The sequence below is a fragment of the Poecile atricapillus genome, chromosome Z (genome assembly GCF_030490865.1).
Source record: "Poecile atricapillus isolate bPoeAtr1 chromosome Z, bPoeAtr1.hap1, whole genome shotgun sequence".
In the NCBI taxonomy this organism is placed as follows: Eukaryota; Metazoa; Chordata; class Aves; order Passeriformes; family Paridae; genus Poecile; species Poecile atricapillus.
In genome coordinates this window covers 44236705-44260653 of record NC_081289.1, presented here as the reverse complement: position 1 = coordinate 44260653, position 23949 = coordinate 44236705, and the positions used below count along the sequence as shown (strand labels likewise).

Below are 23949 nucleotides of genomic sequence, written 5' to 3'. Positions count from 1 at the left end.
CCTTCATTCAGCTGGATTTCTGAATAGCTCCTCCTTCTCCTCTGCAAGGAAAAACCAAAATTCATTATCTCCTTGTGAATACAAAGATGTTCCCTCAGACTTCTAATTTAGTGCAAATTCACAGAAAAGTAGGAGCAGCAATTCTGCACCACATATGATAGTTTATCTCTATGATTGGTATCAGATTAATAAATTCAACTTCTGACTTTTTTTTAATGAAAATAAATTATCATGACTTTTCATGATAAGTCAAAAAATACTCATCTACTTATCTAACTAGAGTATTTTCTGGTTCCATAACAAATTCCTTCTGGCATGCACACATTCATCATTAGTCATATTTTTAAATTCCTTTTTATTTTTTCCAGGATCTAAAATTAATGTTGAACTTACCGGTTTTTATTTTGAGAAATACTAAACTATGCTTTGATTCTAAAGCACTCTTCATTTAATTAGAATATTTTATTGCATTATCAGTGAAAAAAAATCTTGGTGAACAGTTCACAGATTTATGTATTTTAGGGTAGAAATTTTGTTTCACAGTAGCCTCTTCTCTAGGAAGGAGTGCTTGTAAGTATAAGCATATATCAGTAAGTCTAAGCACATTATATCAGTACATTTTTTTCTTAAAAGTCAGTATACTCAACAGTTGTCTGTTCAACACTTGACTCCTTAAGCATGGGCTGTGATACAATGGTCATCAAATCAATTCATGCTCCCTATGACAGAAACAGCAAAAAGGCAGTGATGCTGAACTGATGCCTGCCTGCCATATCTGCCAGTAAACACTATATGTTTGTACAGGTTTGTTTGTTTTCCAATGTGTAGGAGGATCAGGACTAGTCTTTATCAGTTTTTCAACACATACACTTGACAACATCCTTTTGGAGATTGATATGCCTCTCTCCTCATGTGTAGCTACTGCAGCACAAATGTTCCTGGTACTGCAAGCTGATTCTCAGGTGCATGTGCTCAGGTAAGGCACCCTTCACCATGGTATCGGGGTTTTTTTTACAGAAGACAGGATAAATGGAATATAAGTATGTGCACAGCCAGGAATCATGCTGAAGAAATCGTGATCCTAAGTGCAGGGGGAAAAAAAGAGAGCAAGATTTGTGTTGTTTTAAACATTCTTTAACATTGTTAGCTCTTGGACTTATTGTCCAGAATGATGAAATTTCAACCATCAATCAAGATAATGGGAGCAGAAGTGTCTTCAAACCTGACTTGTCAGGAGAAAGAAGAGTGGATTTGGCACTCACACACATCACACTGAAAAAATGTAATCTGAAATCCCAGCTTGTAACCCTGCTCAATTGGTCCTCAGAGCCTGGTTTCCCATGCCCTGCCTTGGCCTCTATTTTTCTTGCTGCTGACTTGGGAGTTTTCATTTGTGCCATATCCCTGAAATAAGCGCAACAAGCCTAGCGATAGCTGTCAGAGTCATCTGTTTATATTCTCCTGAAGTCCACCTGGAGAGCAGAATGCTCATTAAACAATTTTCCACACGCTGATGGTCTATTTCTTCTTGTACTTTTTCTTTTCTTTAACAATAGCTTTCTGAAAAAGAGATGTCTTTGAAAGTTAGTGCACCTAGTGAATAATGTGAATTAGTCAATGGAAAAGTAAAGATTTTTTTAAAATGCAGATTATTGATTTTTGGAATTGTAGGGGCTCCTTCAAAGTCATTAGGGTTTGTCATGTCAATATATTAGTAAAGACTTCTAGAAATGAAGATTAATGATGCTAGGGATAATTAGTGCTGAAAAAACTCACATGTTTCTCAGTATTTGGAAACTCCATGAAAAGGTGAACAGCGTCAAGTTCTCCTCCAATGTACCTTAGCTCAATTTTTGCCATGAGAGCAGAGGGAATATCTTCTATGACACAATGGGAATTTGAACTCCCAGTATATTTGGAAATCAATGGTAATTGAGTTGCATAACTCTGACTTTTGCTTTTTTTAAAAAATCCCCAATATACAATGAGAATAGTTGATTTACTAAATCCACAAGCCAAAACCTTTCTGAATATTTTTTCTTTCCAAAAGAAATTGAACAGGTAAAGTAGTTGCTTTTCCAAATTAAACACTCAAGTCATGCTTCTCATTATTATTTTTCCCTGCAAGACTTCTTCATATATTGTGTTAAAGGCATAAAAAGATACAAATTAAAGAAAAAGGAGCTTTTTGTTAGCTTGCAGGTATTTAAAGATGTCCCCACAGCTAAAAATATTATTTTTAAGGGGGGGCCGATGCACTTTTTTTTATCTAAAAAAATTAACTTAAATATTCCTTACGTTATCTCTGCTCTAACGCTGAGGCTCAAACAACAAGCACTGTCCAGATAAACAATGGTATAGGTCTGCTGAGGTTTCTCTTGCACAGAAAAGCTACAACTGGTGGTGGATGTTTTTGTTCTCAATTATGAAGCACTACATCCCAAAATTGTCCTTATGGTTATAATTTGTTTCTATGAAGTACATGGTGATAGGTTTTACTCATCGGTTTTCCAAAAAGTACAGCAAGCATATTTTGGCAAAATTTGAATTCCACAGAAACAAGCACAGCTTGACTAGCCCTTGTGTATGGAATCAAAATGGTCTGGATATCGTCTTTTGGGATGTTTAAAGAGAAATAATCAAGGCAAAAGAACTCTGAATGCAGGCTAGGATACCTTGGCTCTTTTCCAATGGATAACTAAACTGGGAAGCCACAGCAAAAATCCATATTTTGGTCTGGAGGGGAAATGAGGCTGAGCAAAGGGTATCAGCATGGTTCTTGTCTGGCATGATGCCCACCTGGTGGCCTGCAGGTCCACATCAGATTCTGTTTTGTCTGAGGAAAATTGCAACTTGTATAAGACTTTGCAGAAAGTGTCTCTGCATCCTGAAGTCCTTAATCAGTGGAGCATTTGGAAGAAAGGTATCTTCACACAACATAAAAATATCTAGCAGCTTGATATACAAAAATACTTGCTCATAAAATCCTATCATCAGAATGAACATTATAAAATGTACATGGAACCAGAGAAATTAACTAACTGGGTTTTTTGGAATCCTTCCTCTGGGTTTAACTCCTTAGCTTGTGGTAATGCTTATGTCCCACCCTTGCTATATCCATGTTGTTAGAGTATATTCTGATCTTGTATAAGCAGATAAACAGCCAACAGACTCTAAATGATGATGAGAAGTGGAGTTCAAAATCCTGTTATACTGCAGATCACATTTCAAGTTATATTAGCCTATAAGAAGGCATCAGTTTGTGAATCTGGAGAGCTTGTTCCTTGTGTTAGGTTTAACAGGAACACACATGCTGAAGACCTTTTAACAATATTAAATAATCCATTGCAGCTTGTGTTGGTACATATACATAAATATCAAAGGCTGGCATGACCAAGAGGAAACAAATCTCACATTGTCACAAAAAGTTCCTGGTCAGGGGTTAGGAGTGAAGAATAGAAATCAGACAATACTGCAAAGCAGCAGTCTTTTTTTGATGATGATACAATTTAATTCAATACACATTATCCATGAAGTTAGTACTGGTAGATAATTGCCCACAGAAGCATCATATAAGTTACTAAAAACTGTTTCTTTCTAGGGTTCATTCCAGAAATTAATTTTCATCATATGTATCTGCTGATATAACTATTTTTATGAGACAAAAAGTATCCACTATTTTTTCATCACGTTTTTAACATTTTTTCAACTATACCATTATTACAAAATCACTTAAACTTTCAATAGATTAGTAAAAGTCTATCCATTGAAAACTCTTACTCCTTGATGCTGATTAGTGAACCAGTATCAGAAGACACAAATACGCATGAGGAGAAAAGGTTGCACAGACCAGACCCTTCTGAATTTGTTGATGGAGGCCACAGATAAAACAGCATGACAGAACAGAATAGAATTTCTTACCTTTATGGTGATTTGCCCCAGATGCTAATTTCCCCCACAGCGTTACAACAAATATTATTATTAGCAGTTTTCCCTTTGTTGCTTTCTGTAAGTATCTCTTATTCATCCTGAAAACAAAAATACACAATATTAAATATTTATCATAAGATTTCTTAAAAATACATCTTCTTCTTCATTTAAGGAGAATTGACTAAGTTTTTATAACTGTCCAGCTCACAATCCTAAATTCTTAAATTCTGCTTAGCTCTAAATGAGGTACACAGAGCTGCAACATAACCTCCCTCCCTGGTCTGACAGCATTCCTCCACCCTAGTCACTACCAGGAGAATTCAACATTATCATCATTTCTCTCAGGGCACAAACACTGTTCATAACAAAGCTGGAAAGAAGGAATCTATGCATCTCTGAGCAGGTTTTGATAAACTGAGCAGTTCCACTACTGTGTCTGCAAACAGTCATGGTAGTGCACTTGTTTCTGATCACACAGTGGTGTTTTTAACTTCTGGGATTGCAGCTCTTTTTGGATTGTGCCCATGATTCCTAAGGCAATAACAGATTTGAATAGACCTTCAGCTCGTGTTCCAATCCTCCTGCAGGGAAATCCTGTTAGGAAGACCTGAGTGGTTTGGAAACATGAAGTAGAGCAGGGCAGATTCACTACCCTCTCTCCTGTCTACCTCTGGGTAATGAAAAGATTTGATTTACTGCACCATGGGAAATTGCACAGAGCTCCCCTCATCTCACTCACTGATGTTTTCACTGTGACAGCAAGCCACCAGAGTGGTTCAAGCACAAGATAACACATGACTTATTTCTCAGTAACCTCCACCAAAGACAAAACACCTCTCCACCTGCCAAAAAGACAAGTTCAGACATGGAGGCTCTAGTGCTTAAGGATTACAGTTGTGCAGAGAGCGGCAAGAGGTACAATAAGGAGTCCTTCTCTCACTTCTTCCCTGTGGAAGAACCCTAAGGACCTGGCTATGAAACAGCTCTACACAATGGTCATGTTGCTGCTGATAGGTCAATGGAACAACGATAACTATTTCAAACAATTTTTACTAGAAAAGGTGAAAATTTGATTACTTGAACAAAATTGTTGCTGTATTGTAATGCCTGGAACTAGGTTGTCTTTCTGTGCAGAAAAAAATGCATTGCTTCGTTATGGTTGCACATTTGTCTCCTATTATGTTCATAAGAAACCCAAAAGAATCCAAGTGCATCTCTTTTTCTCCGCTTGTGTACACTGCTATCTTGAGCAACCACAACTCTGAAATGCAGACTGCTCTAATACAGATTTAACCAGTAATATGTTCAAAGTCCCAAATCATTTTCCACTTCTTCAAAACAATTCCTCTCCTTTCAGCAAATTTCTTTCAAATACAACACCACATGCTGATAAGGCAACACACACCCCACAACTCCACTTATGACTTCCAGACTTGAAACCAGACCACTTCCCCCAGAACTGCCAGTCTAGCTCTCCAGGAGACTGATGAGCAGGCTGTGTGTAAGAAAACACGACTGAAACTAACAACCCACTGAAGAGTGCACCAAACCATTTTAAACATGAATTCAGAGCAAACAAAGCTCAGCATTCTTTTACAGAAGTCACACATTTATTGTGTGTTTCCCAGAGGTTTAGACATCATGTTTATCAAGCAAAAGGAGAGAGGAGTAAGCAAGTGCTGTAACCAGGATGGTGCATGTGCCCCTGAAAGCCTGTCTGATTAATAATCACAGCAGAGATCACAGTGTGCTGTGAACCACTCTAAGGTCTGCCTTCTTGTACTGATTCCAGTGCCTTTGGAGTGTAAACTGCATATTCATCATCAGCTCTGGTTTATGAACCACTCAAAGCTAAAGGGAAATACATTATTTGTCACTGTAAACAAGAACAAAAAAATGAGACTGGAATGCACATTCAGCACATGCTCTTCCACAGCTATCTCTGTGAAAAGAATGTGAATTAACTCTTTTACTCTAGATTCTCATATACACCTGTTATGCTGCCGGTGCCAAGTCATCTCTCATTAAAATCAAATCTTTCTTTCTCACCTACATAACGCTGCTCAAAACCCAGTGGGACTTGCACCATTAAAGCAAGGTTGAATCTAATACAGTTTCTTCCTGTATTCTGCTGATGCCAGATTCCCTCCCTGTGCTGCAAGACTGGCAGCAAATGCACATCAGAAAATGTAAATGCATCAGGAAAAACAGCAGTGGCAGGGGAAAGAGAGAAAACCAACCTCTCTGCCTGAGAACAGCAGCCCTCAGGATGCATGACAGAGCGAAGATACAAACCCCTACCTACAGCTGAGCACACCAAAAGGGAGTAAGCTAGCACTGAGTGAGACTGTTTCCTGCAAAGTCAGGGAAGGGTTTCAGCTTTGACACAGAAAGCCTGGCCTCATTGCCATTGCCACGTTTCCCAAACACAAGAAAAACTATACACCATTTTCTGCACCACAAGCCTATCACATTATTTTGCACTAGTTATTTGTGGTATTTGCCTTTAGAAGGACAAAAAATCTGAACTGTGTCTAATAGTAGTGCCATAATAGACATAATTAACAGAAAAATCAGTACAAGTAGCAGTTCTAGTTTGGGACTAATAGTTCAGAGGCCACCAGAAGAACTATGGAAAAAAAACTGATCAAAGCATTCATAACATACAGCTGCTCAAATAGAAAAAAAGCTGGAAGATGATGTTAAGCTTCAATGTAATTATGCCATATAACCCTAGACCCAGACCTGTGATCGTGTGCATTGTCCCTCACAGTGGTCAGTCCAAGGACAGACAAGAGGCTGCATAAGCACAAGCAAGATGGGAAGCTGTCTGCTCCGAGCAGCCCTGCTACACACAAGGACCACACTGTAGCAATACAGCCCCAGAAACAAAAAATGAAGGGTTTGTACTCCAAGAAGCTGAGAGGTTGGGATGGATTCACATCAAAAAAGTCAAGAGCTAGAAAAGGAGAGGGCAAAGAGGCCATGAGATATGATCAGTATCTCATTGCATGCATTATCACCTGGGCTCTGAAATCCTGATGCTGGTTATTTTGTTATGGATTTGCAAAACAGCCAATGATAGAGCACTGAGAAGACTTAGGACTAGATAGCGCTTGCCCTCAGCTATGAAACAACTATTAGCCTCTTGCAACCCTGATCTATGCCAAGTAAGTGCATCCAGGAAATAAAATTGAGTGCAGTTCAGTACTGTTATTACACTAACATAGCTGGCTGTGTTAAGTAGGACAAATAAGCTCTGAAATGATGTCTGCTTTTACTAGAGGTGATGAAGAGCCCCACAAACTATAGATATTAACCTGAATAGTTTTCTTTCTGAGGCATTTATTCTTTTATTTACTTTCTTTTCTGCAGAACCTCTCCCTCACTGTGATCCATCCAGCCTTCAATAATGCCACATAAGCCAAAGCTGATCAAAACAGAGAATAGCCACGCTACAGGAAACACCTACATCTGAAAATCAATTTTACACATGAGCTTTATGTGTAACAAAAAATTTCCTTCAGTTTCTAACACAACATATTGGAAATAAACCCAAGGAATTCTCTGCACTTTCACACAAAAGAGGACATGAAAGTCTGCCATGTTTGAGTTCATTTTTCAATGTGCTTTGAGGCAACAAAAAAGAAAGATAGCTCCTTTTGTGGCTCGGGAACACATTCAAAATATAACAAAAATATGTCACCCACATAATTCAAACAGGCAGTGGCCGAGTGTGAGATGGCTCTGTTGTGCCCAGCTCTTCACTGACACCATAACGCAAGGAATACATCCATAGGATTTGTTTCTTTTGCTCCCTAAAATTTCTTTTGACTGAAGCACACTCCATGAGACCAAACCAGTCTGGTATCATGAACTCAAGAATAGGCTGTTTTGGTGATTAGTGACAAAAAACTGCAGGACTTTTTTTCTCAGGGAGAAGCCATATCTGATGCTGCAGAGGAGTTTCACAAACTGCAATGTCAGCAGAAATCCCTCTCCCTGCCTGCTGTGGCTCAACAGCAAACTGTGAATACACCCCAGTTTTGCACAGGCTCTCCTTGTCACTGCTCCACCTCACTGTCAGCCTACTTTCAACAACAGATGGGGTCCAACCATTCAGCTGTACTGAAAATGCCATGTACAGATGTGTATTTTCAATGTAGTATCCATAAGCCTTAGCGTTTCTACTTTCTTCCTTCTTTGTTTCTGGACTTGAGATCAGTCACCTTGCCAATAGTTCAGAATTAAAGGAGAATCACATGGAAATTACCTTATATTGTATGACCAGTGCTAAAGTGCCTTGCTTTCTGATTTTAGGTGAAGTACAAAATCATGTCATCTTCGTTGCTGAGAAGTAAAAAATGTAAGGAAACAATAGCTTTTATTCCACCTTTAAAAGCATCTACACAAAAACTCTCATCTGTTTCCTAAGAGTAACAGCATTTACATCTGTTGTTCCTTGTTTTTCTCTTCTTTACAAACAACAGATTCTCTGAAACTGTTCAAAATTCATTCATTCCTGCTTTCATATGTGGGAAGTTTCACTGTCAGTAAGGTCCATTTGCCTTTTGCAAATACACAGACCCTGTGAATGCAATGAGATACATGAGCCTATTTCTCTACTGAGTCATGACAAAATGCTTGAGACAAAAATCTGATAGAAAATTAATCCCACACTCTCTTAGTCTTCTTTTTATGACAAATATTTTATTTTCTACTTCAGAAAAAGCCTAAATGAGTAGTAGAAATCACTTGAGACCCCAAGTCTCTTGTACAGAAATAATGCAGTCATTTAAATTATCTTCTCTACTGTGTTGAATCGTACATTATTTATTAGTTGTGTTAGTTGCTACGTCCCACACGCAGGTATTTGCAGTTTTATTCAGCCTTTTCAGTGTAGACTAATGCAGATATAAAAATGGCCCCCTGGTGAATAAGGTCGCTTTGTCAAAGTAACACCGATGTGACCCCTGTGCATTTGCATATATATAAATTCCCTCTATGACATTCCTGTCATGTTTGCTCAGGGAACAAGTAATTTGCCACTCTCATTACTTCAGGTACAAGGCAGCTTGTGAAAATCAATCTTGGTCCTGCTTCATACATCACAGCCTGGATCAGACACAAAGTGCACTCTGATTCCAAAAGGAAGCTGGGGGACAAACATGGACACGTTCTCACAAGCCACTTTCTTTGATCTAGGTGAGCAATGAAAGAAAGACAATAGGCATTGAGCCTGGAAATGCACGCTAATCTCACATTGGATATGTGGGAAATCCCTGCATACAAAACAAAATAGGTGGGTTTGTTAGGGTTTTTTTTAAAAAGTTGTTTAGCAGTGTGGGTATTTTAATAGCCAGAATAAGTAGTCATAGAGAGCTTAGCCCCACTACTAAGAAATATTCAGTAATAGTTAAAGCACTCCAGACAGACCCTTACATTAATGTTGTCACTATTACTTTGTTAAGTGTAGCAGTGGAAGAAAACTGAAGATTTTGTGGCTTTAATGCCATAAAGAGGGGTTTAGAAAGGCTGCTGTGCTAAAACCTAGGACTCTGAGGTAAATTAAATCTTGCCAAAAGTCCTTTAACATACAATTGATATGTATGCCCATATTTGTCTTCTATTTAAATGAGTGTACCTTAAGAACATACTTAAATTTAAGCACATACAGAAATGTATGTACACAACATGAGTTCTTGGAAAGAGATTAGCAAGTAAGCTTTTATAAGAAGAGACAGTTTCAAGAAAAGAAAATGTCTCAAATATCTGAAAAATAAAGAGTTATGGAATGTATGAAAACATGCAATAAACAAACAAACGAAAAAATTCTTCTTTGCATACTTCAATTAGTGTCCCAGCAGAGAGAAATTGTAGACAGATGCACATACAGGTAATTACATTTGCCAACAGTCCCAGAGCACTTGGATGTGAAATTTACATATATATTATTGTTTCCAAAATCTGATAAGTATGAATCCTCAAACTGCCAGAGGTATAAAATGCTTTAGCCACCTAGCTGCATTCCATCTCCCAGCAAGAAATACTGAGAGATGATGGAAAGAATTTATTTCTTCCAAAAGCGTATGTGTGGTTGTGATGAACAGTCTTCCCTCTAAAATGCTATCAATGTTAATGTCCCCTGTTTCCAGATTAACCCCAGATCTCTGTACACACAGTTGATAGTAATTTTCATCTTCATTAATTTTCCGATACAACACCTAATTGAAAACAATAAAGAAAGCAAAGAAATTGTCAACAAGAAATGCACAGCCCTTCTAGCCAGTTTCAACTAAAACAATACAGATGTATTTAGCTGACGAAATTCTTTCTTGGTCATTTCATGAGGATCAGCAAAAGAATATTCTCCTGATGAACATTAATGCTGACATGTTACTCAGTATGAAGAAACAAAATGCTGTGAATTTTTGGGAGGTTTGGTTCTATACTTCTATGTATTTATGGAAACATAAAACTAAAAGTAATAATCTAGCATTAAACCTACACGTTCAATTCACTGAGTTTTTAAATGCTAGAACAAAACATTATGGAATACTTAAACATCCAAGGTATTAAAATATCTTTAAGCTGCCCAATGATGTCCAACACCTTTGCAAAATAATCTCTGACCATGAAGTGTTCAGTATTAGAGTGTACTTAGGCTCCAATTCTCATCATTTGCTCTGATATTATCATGCCACTTTAAACTACATCTCTCCCAGTTTCTATGCTTAAGGGAGCTTTAAGTTGCAGGGGGTACTAGCTATTCACTTAATCATCAAGGCAGCAGTATTTGCTTATATCTTACATGTGATCCTCCTGCAGATGGTTATTTAAATTTTCTTTATTCATATCTCACTAACCAATCAAAAGCTTAACTGTGAAAAAAAAAAAAGATAACTGTGCAATGAGCTTCAAACAAAATCTCTCACTAAGATCAGAATCACTAGGTGCACTGTGATTTCATAAAGGCCATTGCAGTGGCAGAGATAAGCTTCCAAATCTATGAAGGCAGAGAAAGCATCAAATATTAGTGGAGAATGGGAACTGAAGTGCCCATATTTAAAAGCAAGGCCAAAAATGATCTGGGCAAGTGTAAGCCTATTAGTCTGACCTCTTCAGTTTGCAAGGGCTTTGAAGACTTTGAAGAAAAAGATAAATTAAAGACAGGGAAGTAAATAGAACATAGGATAAAATGAAGCAGTGTTACCAAAGGTAGCTCGTGCCAGACTAATTTGACAGGTCTTTTTGATAGCTCATTTTCTAGACAAAGAAATGAAGTAGATATAATTTGTCTGGTTTAAATAAAGCATTTTCTACAGTGTTGCTACAGAACTTCTACATTAAGTTGAAGACACTGTGGATTACAAGAATTGAAAGGTGAATCCAGGTGCAGTAACAGCATGTCGTAAGGGAGTATCAGGAATTAATAGCATTTCTGCCACAAGTTGGGAGCTCATCATCTGAAACAACAGATGTAAAAACAATTTGTTTATTTAAGCTGATCACCAGGAGCACATCAGTATCAATACGATACAGGATGGCTGTGAAAAAGGCAAATCCCATAAATTACTGACTGATGTATTTCTAATAAAGACACAGAAGGACAAGTATGAAGTTTCTTAAACTATGATTCAGAATAATCTATACAATCCTGGCCAGTCATCTATATGAAAGTGAAACTGAACCCACAAAAAATATGAGGACAGCCTTCCAGCCAGAGGAATAAAGTCTCTACCACAGGAGGAGTTTTAAAGAGCTTGACTTGTGAAGCAAAGCAAAGCCTGAAGGGAACCGGAGAAATCAAAAGGAAATAAACACAGTGTGGGCAAAAAAGCATATCTATAAGAAATGGTATCTCGCCAGCAGGCAGGATCAGAACATTTAGCTCTGTGATTCCAGAGTCTTGTCTCTATATCAATACCATGATTCCTTTCTTGTACTCTAGTACAGGAACACAAGAACTAGTTTTTTTCATGTGGAAAACTATAAGCAAGTTCTTTGCAAATTCATTACTGAAGTGATTTCTCCCACATCATTTCATTCTTCTCAGAAAAACTCCTAAAGTAACAGCATTTCACAGTAAAAACAACTGTGAGTGTTCTCACTAATTACCTGAACCCACATTGTGTTCCATCCAAAAACTATCTATACTGATGAATATTTGATTAAGATGAATATATCTTCTTACTGTTTTAATGTCTTCAAGGCATAATTGGCATCTCTGTGTCACAAAATTCAAGGTGACCCAAAAAGTCGCAGTACTATACTGGTGGATTATTCAGGAACAAAACTGCTTTTTGACTAACTTCAGTCAGTTAAAGTCAAACTGTTGAGCATGGGTGATTATTTCATAATTAAGACTCCCTCACTTTATTTAGAACTCACTCTCTTTTCTATCACTTATGTTTTAAATTTAAAATCTTCATATTGTCATCCTGTTTTTAACGATGATAACATGGAAGAGTAAAGCTGGCAAGCATAACAACTGTCGAGAGATGAAGTCTTGTTTCCCACAGGAACAGAAACAAAGAAAAAGTAGAAAATATATAGAAAATTAGAGACGTAGAAACTAAAAATGATGTACTTTCAAGTGCAAGTATTTTCAGGTAACAGAAGAAACTATATCAATAGAAGTATTTTGGAAGTGTGGATACAGAAATTTAAAAATCTCTGTTGTTGTTATTAGATCTATTTAAGATGACTACTATCTTAAACATAATGTCTTTCAATGAATAGTGGAGGACTAATTCTGGGATTCTTACATGGATATGAGTATGGATGAAGGCCATCATTATATTACACAATCTTGCTAGACCTGAAATCTGTATGATCAGATTCTATTGCATGAATACCCAACTGAAAGTTAAATTTTATTTTTTCCGAAAAATTCTTCTGGCAAATAACACTGACAGACCTCTGCAGATGATTAGGGAAGCAGGAGTCAGACTAAGTTCTCCCCTGTTATTTTCATGATAATTATATCTGTCAATAGGCATAGTAGCACTTCTGACAAATAATAGTAGGTTTGAGCCTAATATGTGTTTCATACCTGACTCCCACACATTTTGGGTCACACTTGAAAGTAAGGGTTCAAGTGTAAATAAAAATGAAAGGTTGCTCAAATCACAGAAAACTATGACGCTTGCTTGTGCAATGACCAAAATAGCTCTAACAGCTGACATAACACACTAAGAAGACAGGAGAGTTGTCAACTGGGAGTAAACCTAGTCGAAACACAGTTGGAACATGTTCCTCCACTCTTTTAATGTCAAGCCCTAACACATGCCCATTTGTCACAGCCACCACAGGCAACACTTTCAGAAAAAAAAAGTGAGATCGAAGTTAGACCAGACTCTTCCAAAATATGGATCTAGTACATAATGCAAATCTCTGTTCCTAAGCATATGCATAGAAAAAGACTTTTTTCACTCTGAGAGATGCTAAAGAAAGCAATCCAGGCTGCACAAACAACCTTCAGCTACCAGCTGGGAAGTAGAACATAAAGTCCAGCAGGTAATACAGACACAGTGCCTTGCACTCAGCAGAGGTATGCCCACACAGAAGAAAATATGAATTTTCTACTCATAGAAAAGAAAAATGGCTTTTTTTCTCTCTTCATTGGGCTTTATCAAATATTTGTGAGGTTTTGGCCCTGGCACTTTATCTAATCTGTTGCATAGACTATAATAACTAATGCTATCTTTAGACCCAATATGCTAGACAATTTTGACTCTCAGTCTCCACTTCCTTGTCAGTATTCTAAAACAGTAAGATATTATTAATACCAGCTCATACTGAAAACAGAAAATTCAGGGTATTTTTGTGATGGCTTGCTAGGAATGAATTAAAGCCAGGTCGTTGGTTAATGATAGCTAAATTATCTAAATGGCACTCAGTTTTCCTTGAAAAAACAATTCAATTTCCCACTCCCTTTTCAAATACCCCCTTTTGACGGGTAACAGCAGCTATGCAAGAGTCATTTGGAGCTTCAACACTGATTTTCATCCAAATGAGTCTACCTCAAGAAATAATACACTCTCTTTGGCATGTACTATGCCTGCCTTGCAATGGCATTTTAATATGGCCAGGGGCTCATGAAATAACCAGTCATAACCAGTACTTGTTAAAAGTTCTATACCCAGCTTCCTGCTGCATGGTATGTAGTGTGAGATTTGTAGGTAGAGAACAACAGGAGAATGAGTGACAAAACAAATCAATAAATAGTGTTTTGTTCCTCTAGCTCCTTGGTCTCTTGCAAGGTGCATTCATGACAGCATTTCAGTTTGGAGCTGGACTTCAATTTTCAAACAAATTTTCAAATTTTCTCCATTTACTATGGTCTGGATCAGATCATAGAATGATTCTGGAATGATTCACAGCAAATTAATCCCTTTTAGATAAAAATTAAGCAAAGGATTAGCCTGAGAGTGTACCTAATGCATTCCTACAGTTAAGGGGTTATCCATTCAGGACACAAGGGCTAGTCAAAAACAATCTCTTCCATTAAATTAATATAATGTGGACATCATGTCCCCAGCAACAACAGTTTGGGTTTACAAAATCACTTCTGTAGGAATAAACTGTTTGCTAATGTAGATGCAGCCCTATAATCTCACGAGGAAGGAGGTAATTATTATAATTATTTTATACTTGGATGAGATGCCCTTTTGGTTGTGATTAATCTGAAAAGCCTTTTCAGATCCTCAGAAAACCTCAATGGCACATTGAAAGGGACCTGTCACTCAGGAGGCCCTCAAACAAGTTCTGATATGCATTTTAGGGCCATTATTCCTACTGTGACACCATAGCAAAGGGAAAAGACAGCTTGTGTACCAAAGTCAGGGAACACTTACCTGCAGTACATCCCCCTCCTTCAGAGTACAGAATAGAGAATAAATTACTTCAAATTACCCAGCGAATTGTTCCCTTTTGTGAAACAGCAAAACCCTTATCTTTTAATGCAATTAACGACTAGAGCAGAGACTGAGCCTTTCTGTTTTTTTTCACAGGGAGTATTACCTAACCTACAAGCAACTCTACTGTTAAGAAAAGCACAACTCATTGTAAAAGGGCTCAAGTGGATGCTTTACTGGCTCCAACCTGTCATTTTCAGCCATCAGATTATTGACAGTTTTTCCCTGAGTCTGGTAGCCAAGCTACCAACAGAGACGCTGCTAAGATGAGTAGGCTGACCCTTTTAGGTGACTAACATACAGAAAGTGACCCACTAAAATGGAAAGCCCAAGAAATTACTGGCTGGCAGTGGGACAGACACTGGCCAGCAAGGACCTGCCCTGCTCACCACCTACGTCCTCCAGCCCAGAGGGAAGGCATTGGCTGCATGCTGCCCTGGCAGACAGGACTTGAGTAAAGGACTGAGCCTAAGTACACTTCAGTTGACTTTATCAATAAAACATTATTCATAATTAGATAAATAAAAACAAAAAGATTTGTCCTTTTATTCCAGCCTAGCAATGTGAAATGTCCTTGAATTAGAAGTTTGTAAGAGTGAACTGAATTTGAATAAAGATGATTTTTCTTCCTAATACAGACTTGGCCCAGAGAATACTCAGATGTTACCATATTTACAACAGGTTTAAACGTTTCTAACAAATTCTGCATTTGCATTCTTAGTGGAACAATAAAAAATTATTTACTTTTATTTGCATGTTATTATTAAAGAGAGCTCTGATATTATACTTTCATAGCAATTTTGTTAGCAGCCCTAGAATTGGAGACAAGGACATTCAGAATTTCATGCATCTTGTTTCTAAACAAGAGGTTACAGTCAGTGTTTGTAGTATTGATGATTAAAGAGAGGGTTTGTTTTTTCCTTTTCATTCTTCATTTTATAATAATTAATTGGAACTGTACAGGAACTCAACCAAGTAATGTCTAATTTGCTGCCACTAATAATCTAAATTTGGTAACACACAAGAGCAGTACAATCAACTAGGATTCTTTTAGTGCTGTCTTAGAAAGGCATTTTATATGAGTCCATTAAGAAGAGAGCATTACTCTCTAAATGTGAAAGACCTGAAAAGGGTCTTTAGGTAAGAAATAGAAATCGCTAATATGACATAGGAATGGCCATAAATGAACGACATCAGAAAATTACCAAAACTTCTAAAGATAAATGGTGAGATAGAAAGGTTTAGAATGCTGTTTCAATGAAATGATGACTGAATTTTAATAAGGGAATGTTATATTTTGCAAGAGCACAGATACAATACCGTTCATATATTACTTACTAAGAAAAAAATGTTATAATAATATTTCCATATCATTTCAGTCACAAATATAGCTATTGCAGTTCCATCACCATTAAAGGAAATGATTATGAGTTTGCCAGACTTGCAGGAGACTATATGTATGATACTGAGATCAGCAGTTTAGCATATATTCTTTTAATTTTGGAAAATCACCACAGCTTTCAAAATTTAAAGAGAAGCAAAATGCAACCTATGCCAAAGTGTATTTCCTTCTGCATCCATTAATTTTATTTCATTTTAACAGCTATCTGCCTCGCACTTCCCAAAATCCTTGTCAGTTAAAGGTGAAAGCTCTTTTGACAACACTGATACAAGAAAGGACTTTCTCTGGCTTTATATTGCTGCTTGCATAATTTGCAGTTGCAGCTGCTAACAATGGGCCTCCATTTCAGTTGCACAGTGAAGCACAGTTTCCCTAGTGTTTCTCTGGAGTCTTTGATATTTAGTGTTCCTCTGCAAGCTCCCAAAGTCCAGTCATTAGACAAGAACTTACAAGAAATTGTAATTATCCTTTGCAGTTTCACAGAAAATGGGATTTCTAAAGGCAATTAAGTATTTTCATGTAGTAAAGCCTTAAGAACTAGAAAAAGATGAACCCAAATTTCCAGGCAATCAGATTTGGCAAGTATTGCCAAATTTTTGGTTTGGAAATAATCAGTGGAGTCACATATTTATTTTATGCTTATTTTTCCAAATTATCTACAGATGCTGTATGAAAATTTATTCTGGATATCTCTATAGTAAGTATAATAAATTCACCTATATTGCTATTGCTCATGTTTAATTAATATAAATGCTGAACCAGGAATATAAAAAATTTGCATAAAGTAAGTCACAAACTCTAGAAAGGGAATTTTCCCATCATCTCCTTATGTAAGCTTTGAAATTTCAGAGAAAAATAAAACTGAAATTTCAAGGTCAAGGTGTGTTAGTATTTTAAAAAATGCTGCCTAAATGATGAAAATTACTTACCAGAGAAACGTATATATTTAACAAAAAGCTACTAAGATAAATGGAAGTGAAAGTCTATTCATTAAGACTGATCCTTCTGTTTTGGATTTTTTGTGTTTCTTTTACCATGTAATAGTATGTGCCCCTTCCTCTTTTACTGGTATCACAGCAGTGTTTGGTTTTCACTGTCTAACCCAAAATGCTGCTAGATGTCCACAAATGGCAGGAATGAGGATAAATTCGTATCTCAGAAATAAATCTGGAAACAAGAAGAGCCATGAATCTGTAAAGACATTATCTTCAGGTATATCCAGTGGCTGCCTTGCTCCTGTATGTCCAGTCTAATACATTTTATTTGATGGCAGCAATTCCTGTTTCTTCAACAGAAAAAGGACTAAAAAATCCTGTTGAAAGAAAGTGTCTAGAGGACACTTCTCTGCACACTGTGAGCAGTGTCCTTTTCTAATCCTATGTTCCCATTGTATTTCACCTAAGATAGCATAGGGCTGATGACCCTAACCTATATGACATGACCTCAAAGTTTAGCGGTCATCTCAAACTATTTTTCATCTCAATAACTGCAAGATGTGCGAAGTATTTACATGAACAAACAATGGAATGAAGTGGGAAAGAAATTCACCCAATATGTGGTGTCCCCATAAATATAAACCGCTACATATTTCCATAATATATATTATGCTTATCAAACACCAATTCTTTGATCAGTTATAATGAAAATCTTTTACACGAGGTAAAAAATAAATGTGACATTTCTCATGATGGCTGTAATTCAGAAATACTCATCTACAGGCAGCATAAGAAAAAAATATTAGACTCTGAGCCTCACCATAATTTTTTTTCTATTGTGACCTGTTCCTCAAAGTATGATATTTATCAAATACTAATTAAAAATTAAAATTCTATGTTTCATTATTGCATACTTATATTATTGTATTATTGTATTGTTATTTTGAGTGATGCCAGTAGGCATATATGAATTAAGAATCTGAAAAGCAGAGATGGATGAGATGAAGCCCATTCAATGGAGACCTTTACTTATCCAGCAAGAATATATTAAACAGCTGCAATTTGCTCTTTTCACAGTTACGACAACTATTTCCTTCTGATAGGAGCATCACCAATTGCACACTTATGCCAGATACTGAATTGTGTCTGTTTGAGGGCATTTTGTTCACTCTAATCTTCTGCAATGCAGAGTTCTCCACTCAAATTATTGTTCATAGAAAACTCCAGGACACTGGTTCTGGAAATTGAACACCCAAACAATATTTAAAAACAAGTCTATTCTTCGATACAATTTTCCAGAATATCAGAATATCAGAAGTCCTGACATACCCTTAAAAGGTATTCTGTGTTTATTAGATTTCTTTATTACTGGAAAGAGCAGAAATTACATTTCACCCAGAAAAAGCTGTGGTTTATTTCAAAAACTGGAACAGTAGCCTCCTCTGTTCTTGTGCTGGCCTTAATCTCTCTAACATTAGAGAACTGCTAAAATTTCTGCCTTTTTTGCTACCCTCTAAAAATAATTTTAAAAAATATAAAAACAAAAACCATAAAAATAATCTGAATATAAGAGCCCATAATATAAAGACTTATATGCTTTGCAGCTTTTTAAACACTTGAAATAAGAACTTTACTTTTTTAATCGGAATTTAACTCCTGTTGCTTTAAAATTCATCACTTAAAGTGTGTTCCAATTGAGAGTGCTTGACAAGTATCAAGAGTTTTGATTAACCTGGTAGCCAGATGGCAACTCTTGGTCTGAGGTTTGGTGTTACTTAGCTGGATTTTAGCTTTTGTTCTTAATAGGTATGGCAAATATCGTATCCTGCCACTACTATATTTTAGCATATTTAATTGCCAAGTTCACGAGAAACCAACCCACTGCTTTTCCCAAACAGATGGTGGAAGTTGATTTTAAAACTGTAGTGAGACTTGTTTTCCAAAATGCTTGCATAGCTTTATGAAGTCTAATTGCTGTTTGGTATGCACATGGAATATCAGCTCACGAGCGTGTACGCAGTTAGTGGCCAAGTATGCAAGGTGTTGAGCTCTCTAGCCTGGAACTCTGCGCTGGGAAAACTTTTTATAGTTACAACTCAGCACAAGTTCCAGTTTCTGTGGAACTGGGGCTACACCTTCAGTTCCTGGGAGACACAAGATCTTAATAAACACTGGTGTCCATTTTGGACATTATTTACCCTTTCATTATATATCTACCCTTTCATTAGTTTTAAATGTGGGCAATTTACACCTGTACAAGTCAGATAGGCATATAATGAAAACTAATTTTTAAATTAATTCCACTTTAACTTCCAAGCTAAATATATGGGTGCTGAAAAATCAAAAGTGATCTAGAAAAACAGTATAAAAATTAAGAGGTTACATGAACTTTTCTTGGCAAATAAAAAATATTAAAAACAGCAGTAACATAAGTCAGAAATGTAGGTCCTAATATCTCCCAGCAGCCTTTGAAGTTCAAATCTGGATCCGAACCCAAAGCCCATGCCTCACCAGCCATTAATAACTGTAATATTTGAGAATAACTTGTGCGCAAATAAGAAAAAAAAATAAACTAAAAAGCAGTAAAACCACCTCTTGACAACCCACACATGGGACAGGAATACAGCCAGGGACGTGAGTCGAAGCAGCCTGTCTGGCCCGAGGTGTCCCACAGCAAGGGTAGCTCCTGCCCCCCCACCCAGTCCTGGCAGCCCTTGGCCACGGCCACAGCAGCAGCCACAGCCCATCAAGTGTGCTCTGCTGGAAAACAGCTGCCAGAAGCAAAGTGCACTGCCACAGCCTCCTAAACCTCCCCTCACCTCAAAGGACTTGGCCCATATATTTTATAAGAGAAAGTGTTAAATACAATTGTTTCACATAAGAACAAACCTAGTCACGCTGAAGCCACTATAAATGCCCACAGCTTTTACACTGTGTTCAGCACAGTGATAACTCCAGCAGCAAATATCCAGAAAAATAAACAAGAGCTACAACAGCGTCCAACTAACATGAAATCCTACCAACAACTGAACCTTCAAATCAGCAGGTCAGTGATATTAATTGGGATTTCTGAATACTGCAAAATCTTATTCATTTGTACAGTGAAAGTCTCATTCCTTACATTGTAACACAAAGACCAGGACAGAATAAATATAATGGATTAATGAATAATATGAGAGAATGAATAGTATGCATTATGCTGTGGGAAGATAATGATGTGCCATTAAATAGATCAGCTATTATGCTTCCTAGATTTCAATAATGTAGTTAAGGAAGAGCAAATAGGGCAAAAAGAAGGAGTGAAAGAAATGTAATGTTGTTATTAAAAATGTGTGCCTAAGGACCTTATGTGTATACTCCCTCACAATTTAATCTGATTAACAAAATGTAATAATTTTCAGCTCAGTACTACTTATGGGAAAAAAAAACCCAAGTTTTCATCTTATATAAGATTTTGTATAAAATACTTCTCAGCTCAAGATAGCTAACAAGTTAGCTATTAGAGAAACTGCATAATTTTATGACACAAAGTAAGGCTTATCACACATTTCAATTCTAGACTGTAATGTAAAAAATTGTATCCAGTCATTGCTGGGATTGACTGACTGGAACTAAACATGGTGGGAATAAAATGCACATTCTTTTCCAAATGCAAGAAGAAAGGATGTTCTCATTAAAATGATTTGCTGATATGACTTAAAACAATTTGTTTAATCTTCACCTTTTTTATGTAAATATCCTTCAACTGAGAATTTAAAAAGTATAATTCAACATAGATTTTGTAAGTATAATGAGATGCTCTGTCAGATGGGAAGACAAATTAAAAGTGCAATTCACACTGTTACAGCAGCACTGCCACCACGGAGCTACTAATCTTTTGCACAATGCTCACTGTAGAATGTACTCCAGTCTCTGTAGGGCACGTGATTATAGACTCGCAGGGAGACTGGGATTTAAATTATTCATCAATGCGGACTTCCTTTTGCAGAAAAATTAGTCTGCCACATAAATAGCAAAAGTGTTAACTCTTGGCCTTTTGCAAATTAACTGCCTGGTAACAACATCTGCTATTATGGGCTAGTTTCCCTTCCAGTTACAATAGCAATATTCTTTCAATTGAAAGCTGTATACAAAATAATGTAGAATATCCTCACAGCCAATTACATGTCCAGAATGCATTAAGTCCTGTAAGTGCAAACAGCCGTGTGTAAGCCTGTCAAAGACCCAATGAACACCAGAATATGGCCACAACCTCTATGTCCAGAGAACAATCCCATCGTAGCTACAGCATGCCTTTACATATGGACATCCAGAGGGAATAGGATATCAAAATAATTTGCCTGAAAAAGACTTGCAGTTTTCAAGACTGACAGGTATGGATTTCCAGTGAAGTGATATGTACTTTCATCCATCTATTAACCAGAGAACAGTAAGAGCTCATTATTTACAAAATCAAGCTTCATCGACATCTAGTATTTATTAAACTTCCACACAAGTGGTACCTGCTCCATTTGAGCAGCAGAGGTTGGCAACATTTGTGACATGTCAGATCTATCAGCATTTCAGTGGAGCAATACTAGAAGTTGGTTTCTTCTACATTTGAGGGAACTGTCATAAAACAAACTTTCAACTTATAAGAGAGATTTAAATAACCTGTTCCTAGAACCTTCACTGAACGTATTCATTAGGCAGAAAGATAAGCAGATGTCTAAAGTTTGGCCATAATTAAAAAAAAGCAGAACAAATTAGTAAAAGGAAAGTCTTGGCTCCTTTCTTCATGCCTAGAATGGTACTTTGGACTTGTGGCTCAAAAATTGTAACGGACAAAAAATTATAAAAAATTAAAGGTTTCACAGAAGAACACTTTTGACAGTTACTTCAAAAAAAGAAAACATCCTTGGTTTTAATACATAATTTAATTCACTGCTTCTGCCTTTGGAATGAAACAGTCAAAAGTAAGAACTAGTATCAAGAAGGAAAGTATCAAACAGTGAAATCTGAGTGAAATGCCAACATTGAAATTAGAGAAAAATAATCAAAGACACTACCTAAATAATTAAGTGCAAAGAAATGCATACAGGTTGATACTTTACAAAACACACCATCTCCAGTTCAAAATATGAAATGTTTACCTCTGAAGCCTGAAAAGTAAACAAAAATATAACTTCTGCCTAGACTTCAGTTACACAGAAGTCAAAGGTCAAAGCTGTCCATAAGGAGGCACAACATGGAAATTTGTCCATTACATCAGATTTCAGTTCACAGTTCTGAGAACTCATATGACAATATTTTGCTCTTACCAGACAAATTGAATTTTCAGTTTAGTTCTTTAGGTACCGCAGTAACCCTGCAATGGTTAATGGCTGTGGTCCACTCCTATGTCTGGCCAGTAAATCCAAACATTTCAGTTAGTCTTGACCATTCTCTCCTAGAAAGCCAAATCCACTACATACAAAGAAATTTGGGAACACAGTCCAGTATATGCAGAAATGCATTTATATCTAGTCAGCCTCCTCCCCTGCCATCTGAAGGGCACTCAGAGAATGTGCAGACCAGCCAAGACTCTTGCCTTTTTCTCATGGCTATCAATGGAGGCAAGCTAGCACATAATACTATACTTCCCACAATAATGATCCCAATACAAATGCTTGCAGCTCAAGGAGATCTGTCTGTAGGAGCTGAAAATATAATTAGGGACACAAACTAGACATTTCTAGAGGAGGACTTTGCTGACTTACACATTGTTTTTATTAAAAGATGACTTCTTAATTTTTGCAAATATGTACAGGATATTGAAATAAGATGTCTTTTACTCTATAAGAACATAGTTGGTCTTAACCTCTAAAATACTAAATACCACTGATTCTACTGTGACAAAATCCATGAGGAGTAAAATGCCACCACCAGCAAGTTCTACAGACTAAGACACTCCACACAGGAAACCTAATCCAAGAGGAAAAATGCACTGCAATACTCTTCCCAGTTTTCAGTCCAGATAACACTATAATTTAAAAATACATCATGTTTCATTATCTAGAAGAGGTTTATTTGTTACTATGAACAATTCTGTGTTTTTTTAAGAAGAGTATTCAATTAGTTCACCTTCCCTCTCACTCCATGACAGAAGCAAAGTAAAATAGCACTCACATGGAAATCAGTCCTGGTTTCTGGTTATTTTATGACCATTTACAGCACTGACAGCTGCAGATAGACATTCCACTTCTGCTAGGTTTCAGGTGTGAAGTTAAGTATCTTTTTCCACCAGTGTGTATGAATTTAAAAATTGATTCTGAAATTATGATTAGGAAAAAACAATTTTTAGAATGGTTTGGGTTGGAAAAGACCTTCAAGATCATCTAGTTCCAATCTCCTGCCCTAAGCAGGGACACCGTCCATACATCAGTTTGCTCCAAGCCCCATCCAACCTGACCTGGAACACTTAGAGGGCTCTATAAGCACTTCTCTGGAAAACCTATTCCATAGTCTCATCACCTTCAGAGTAAATTTCTTCCTATTATCTAATCTAAACTGATTCTCTGTCAGTATAAAGCCATTCCTATATGCCATTATAAAAAAGTGCACACAGTGGCAGGACAAAAAGAGTAATTCTAAGAAATATTCAGGGAAGTCTTTTTCACATTCTCTTTCTTACAAAATTTCTACTCCAATTATTCTAACTAACTGCACATAGACACAGACAGCATATTTGACTACTAATGGACAGAGCATGACATAGTAGTGATGACCTGAAGCATTTCCCTGA

General features: G+C 36.8%; 1 protein-coding gene across 2 annotated transcripts in view; it reads right to left on the bottom strand.

Moving 5' to 3' along the window:
- LOC131572754 (chemokine-like protein TAFA-2) overlaps positions 1 to 23949 on the bottom strand; it is a 175690-nt gene that overhangs the window by 43338 nt on the left and 108403 nt on the right. For both annotated transcript variants that reach the window (XR_009276045.1, XM_058826074.1), the window contains exon 2: positions 3922 to 4028. Coding sequence is in view for 1 of the 2 variants with exons in the window: in XM_058826074.1 (XP_058682057.1) it covers positions 3922 to 4027 (106 nt within the window). In the remaining variant the exon portion in view is untranslated. The remainder of the gene's footprint in view (positions 1 to 3921; positions 4029 to 23949) is intronic.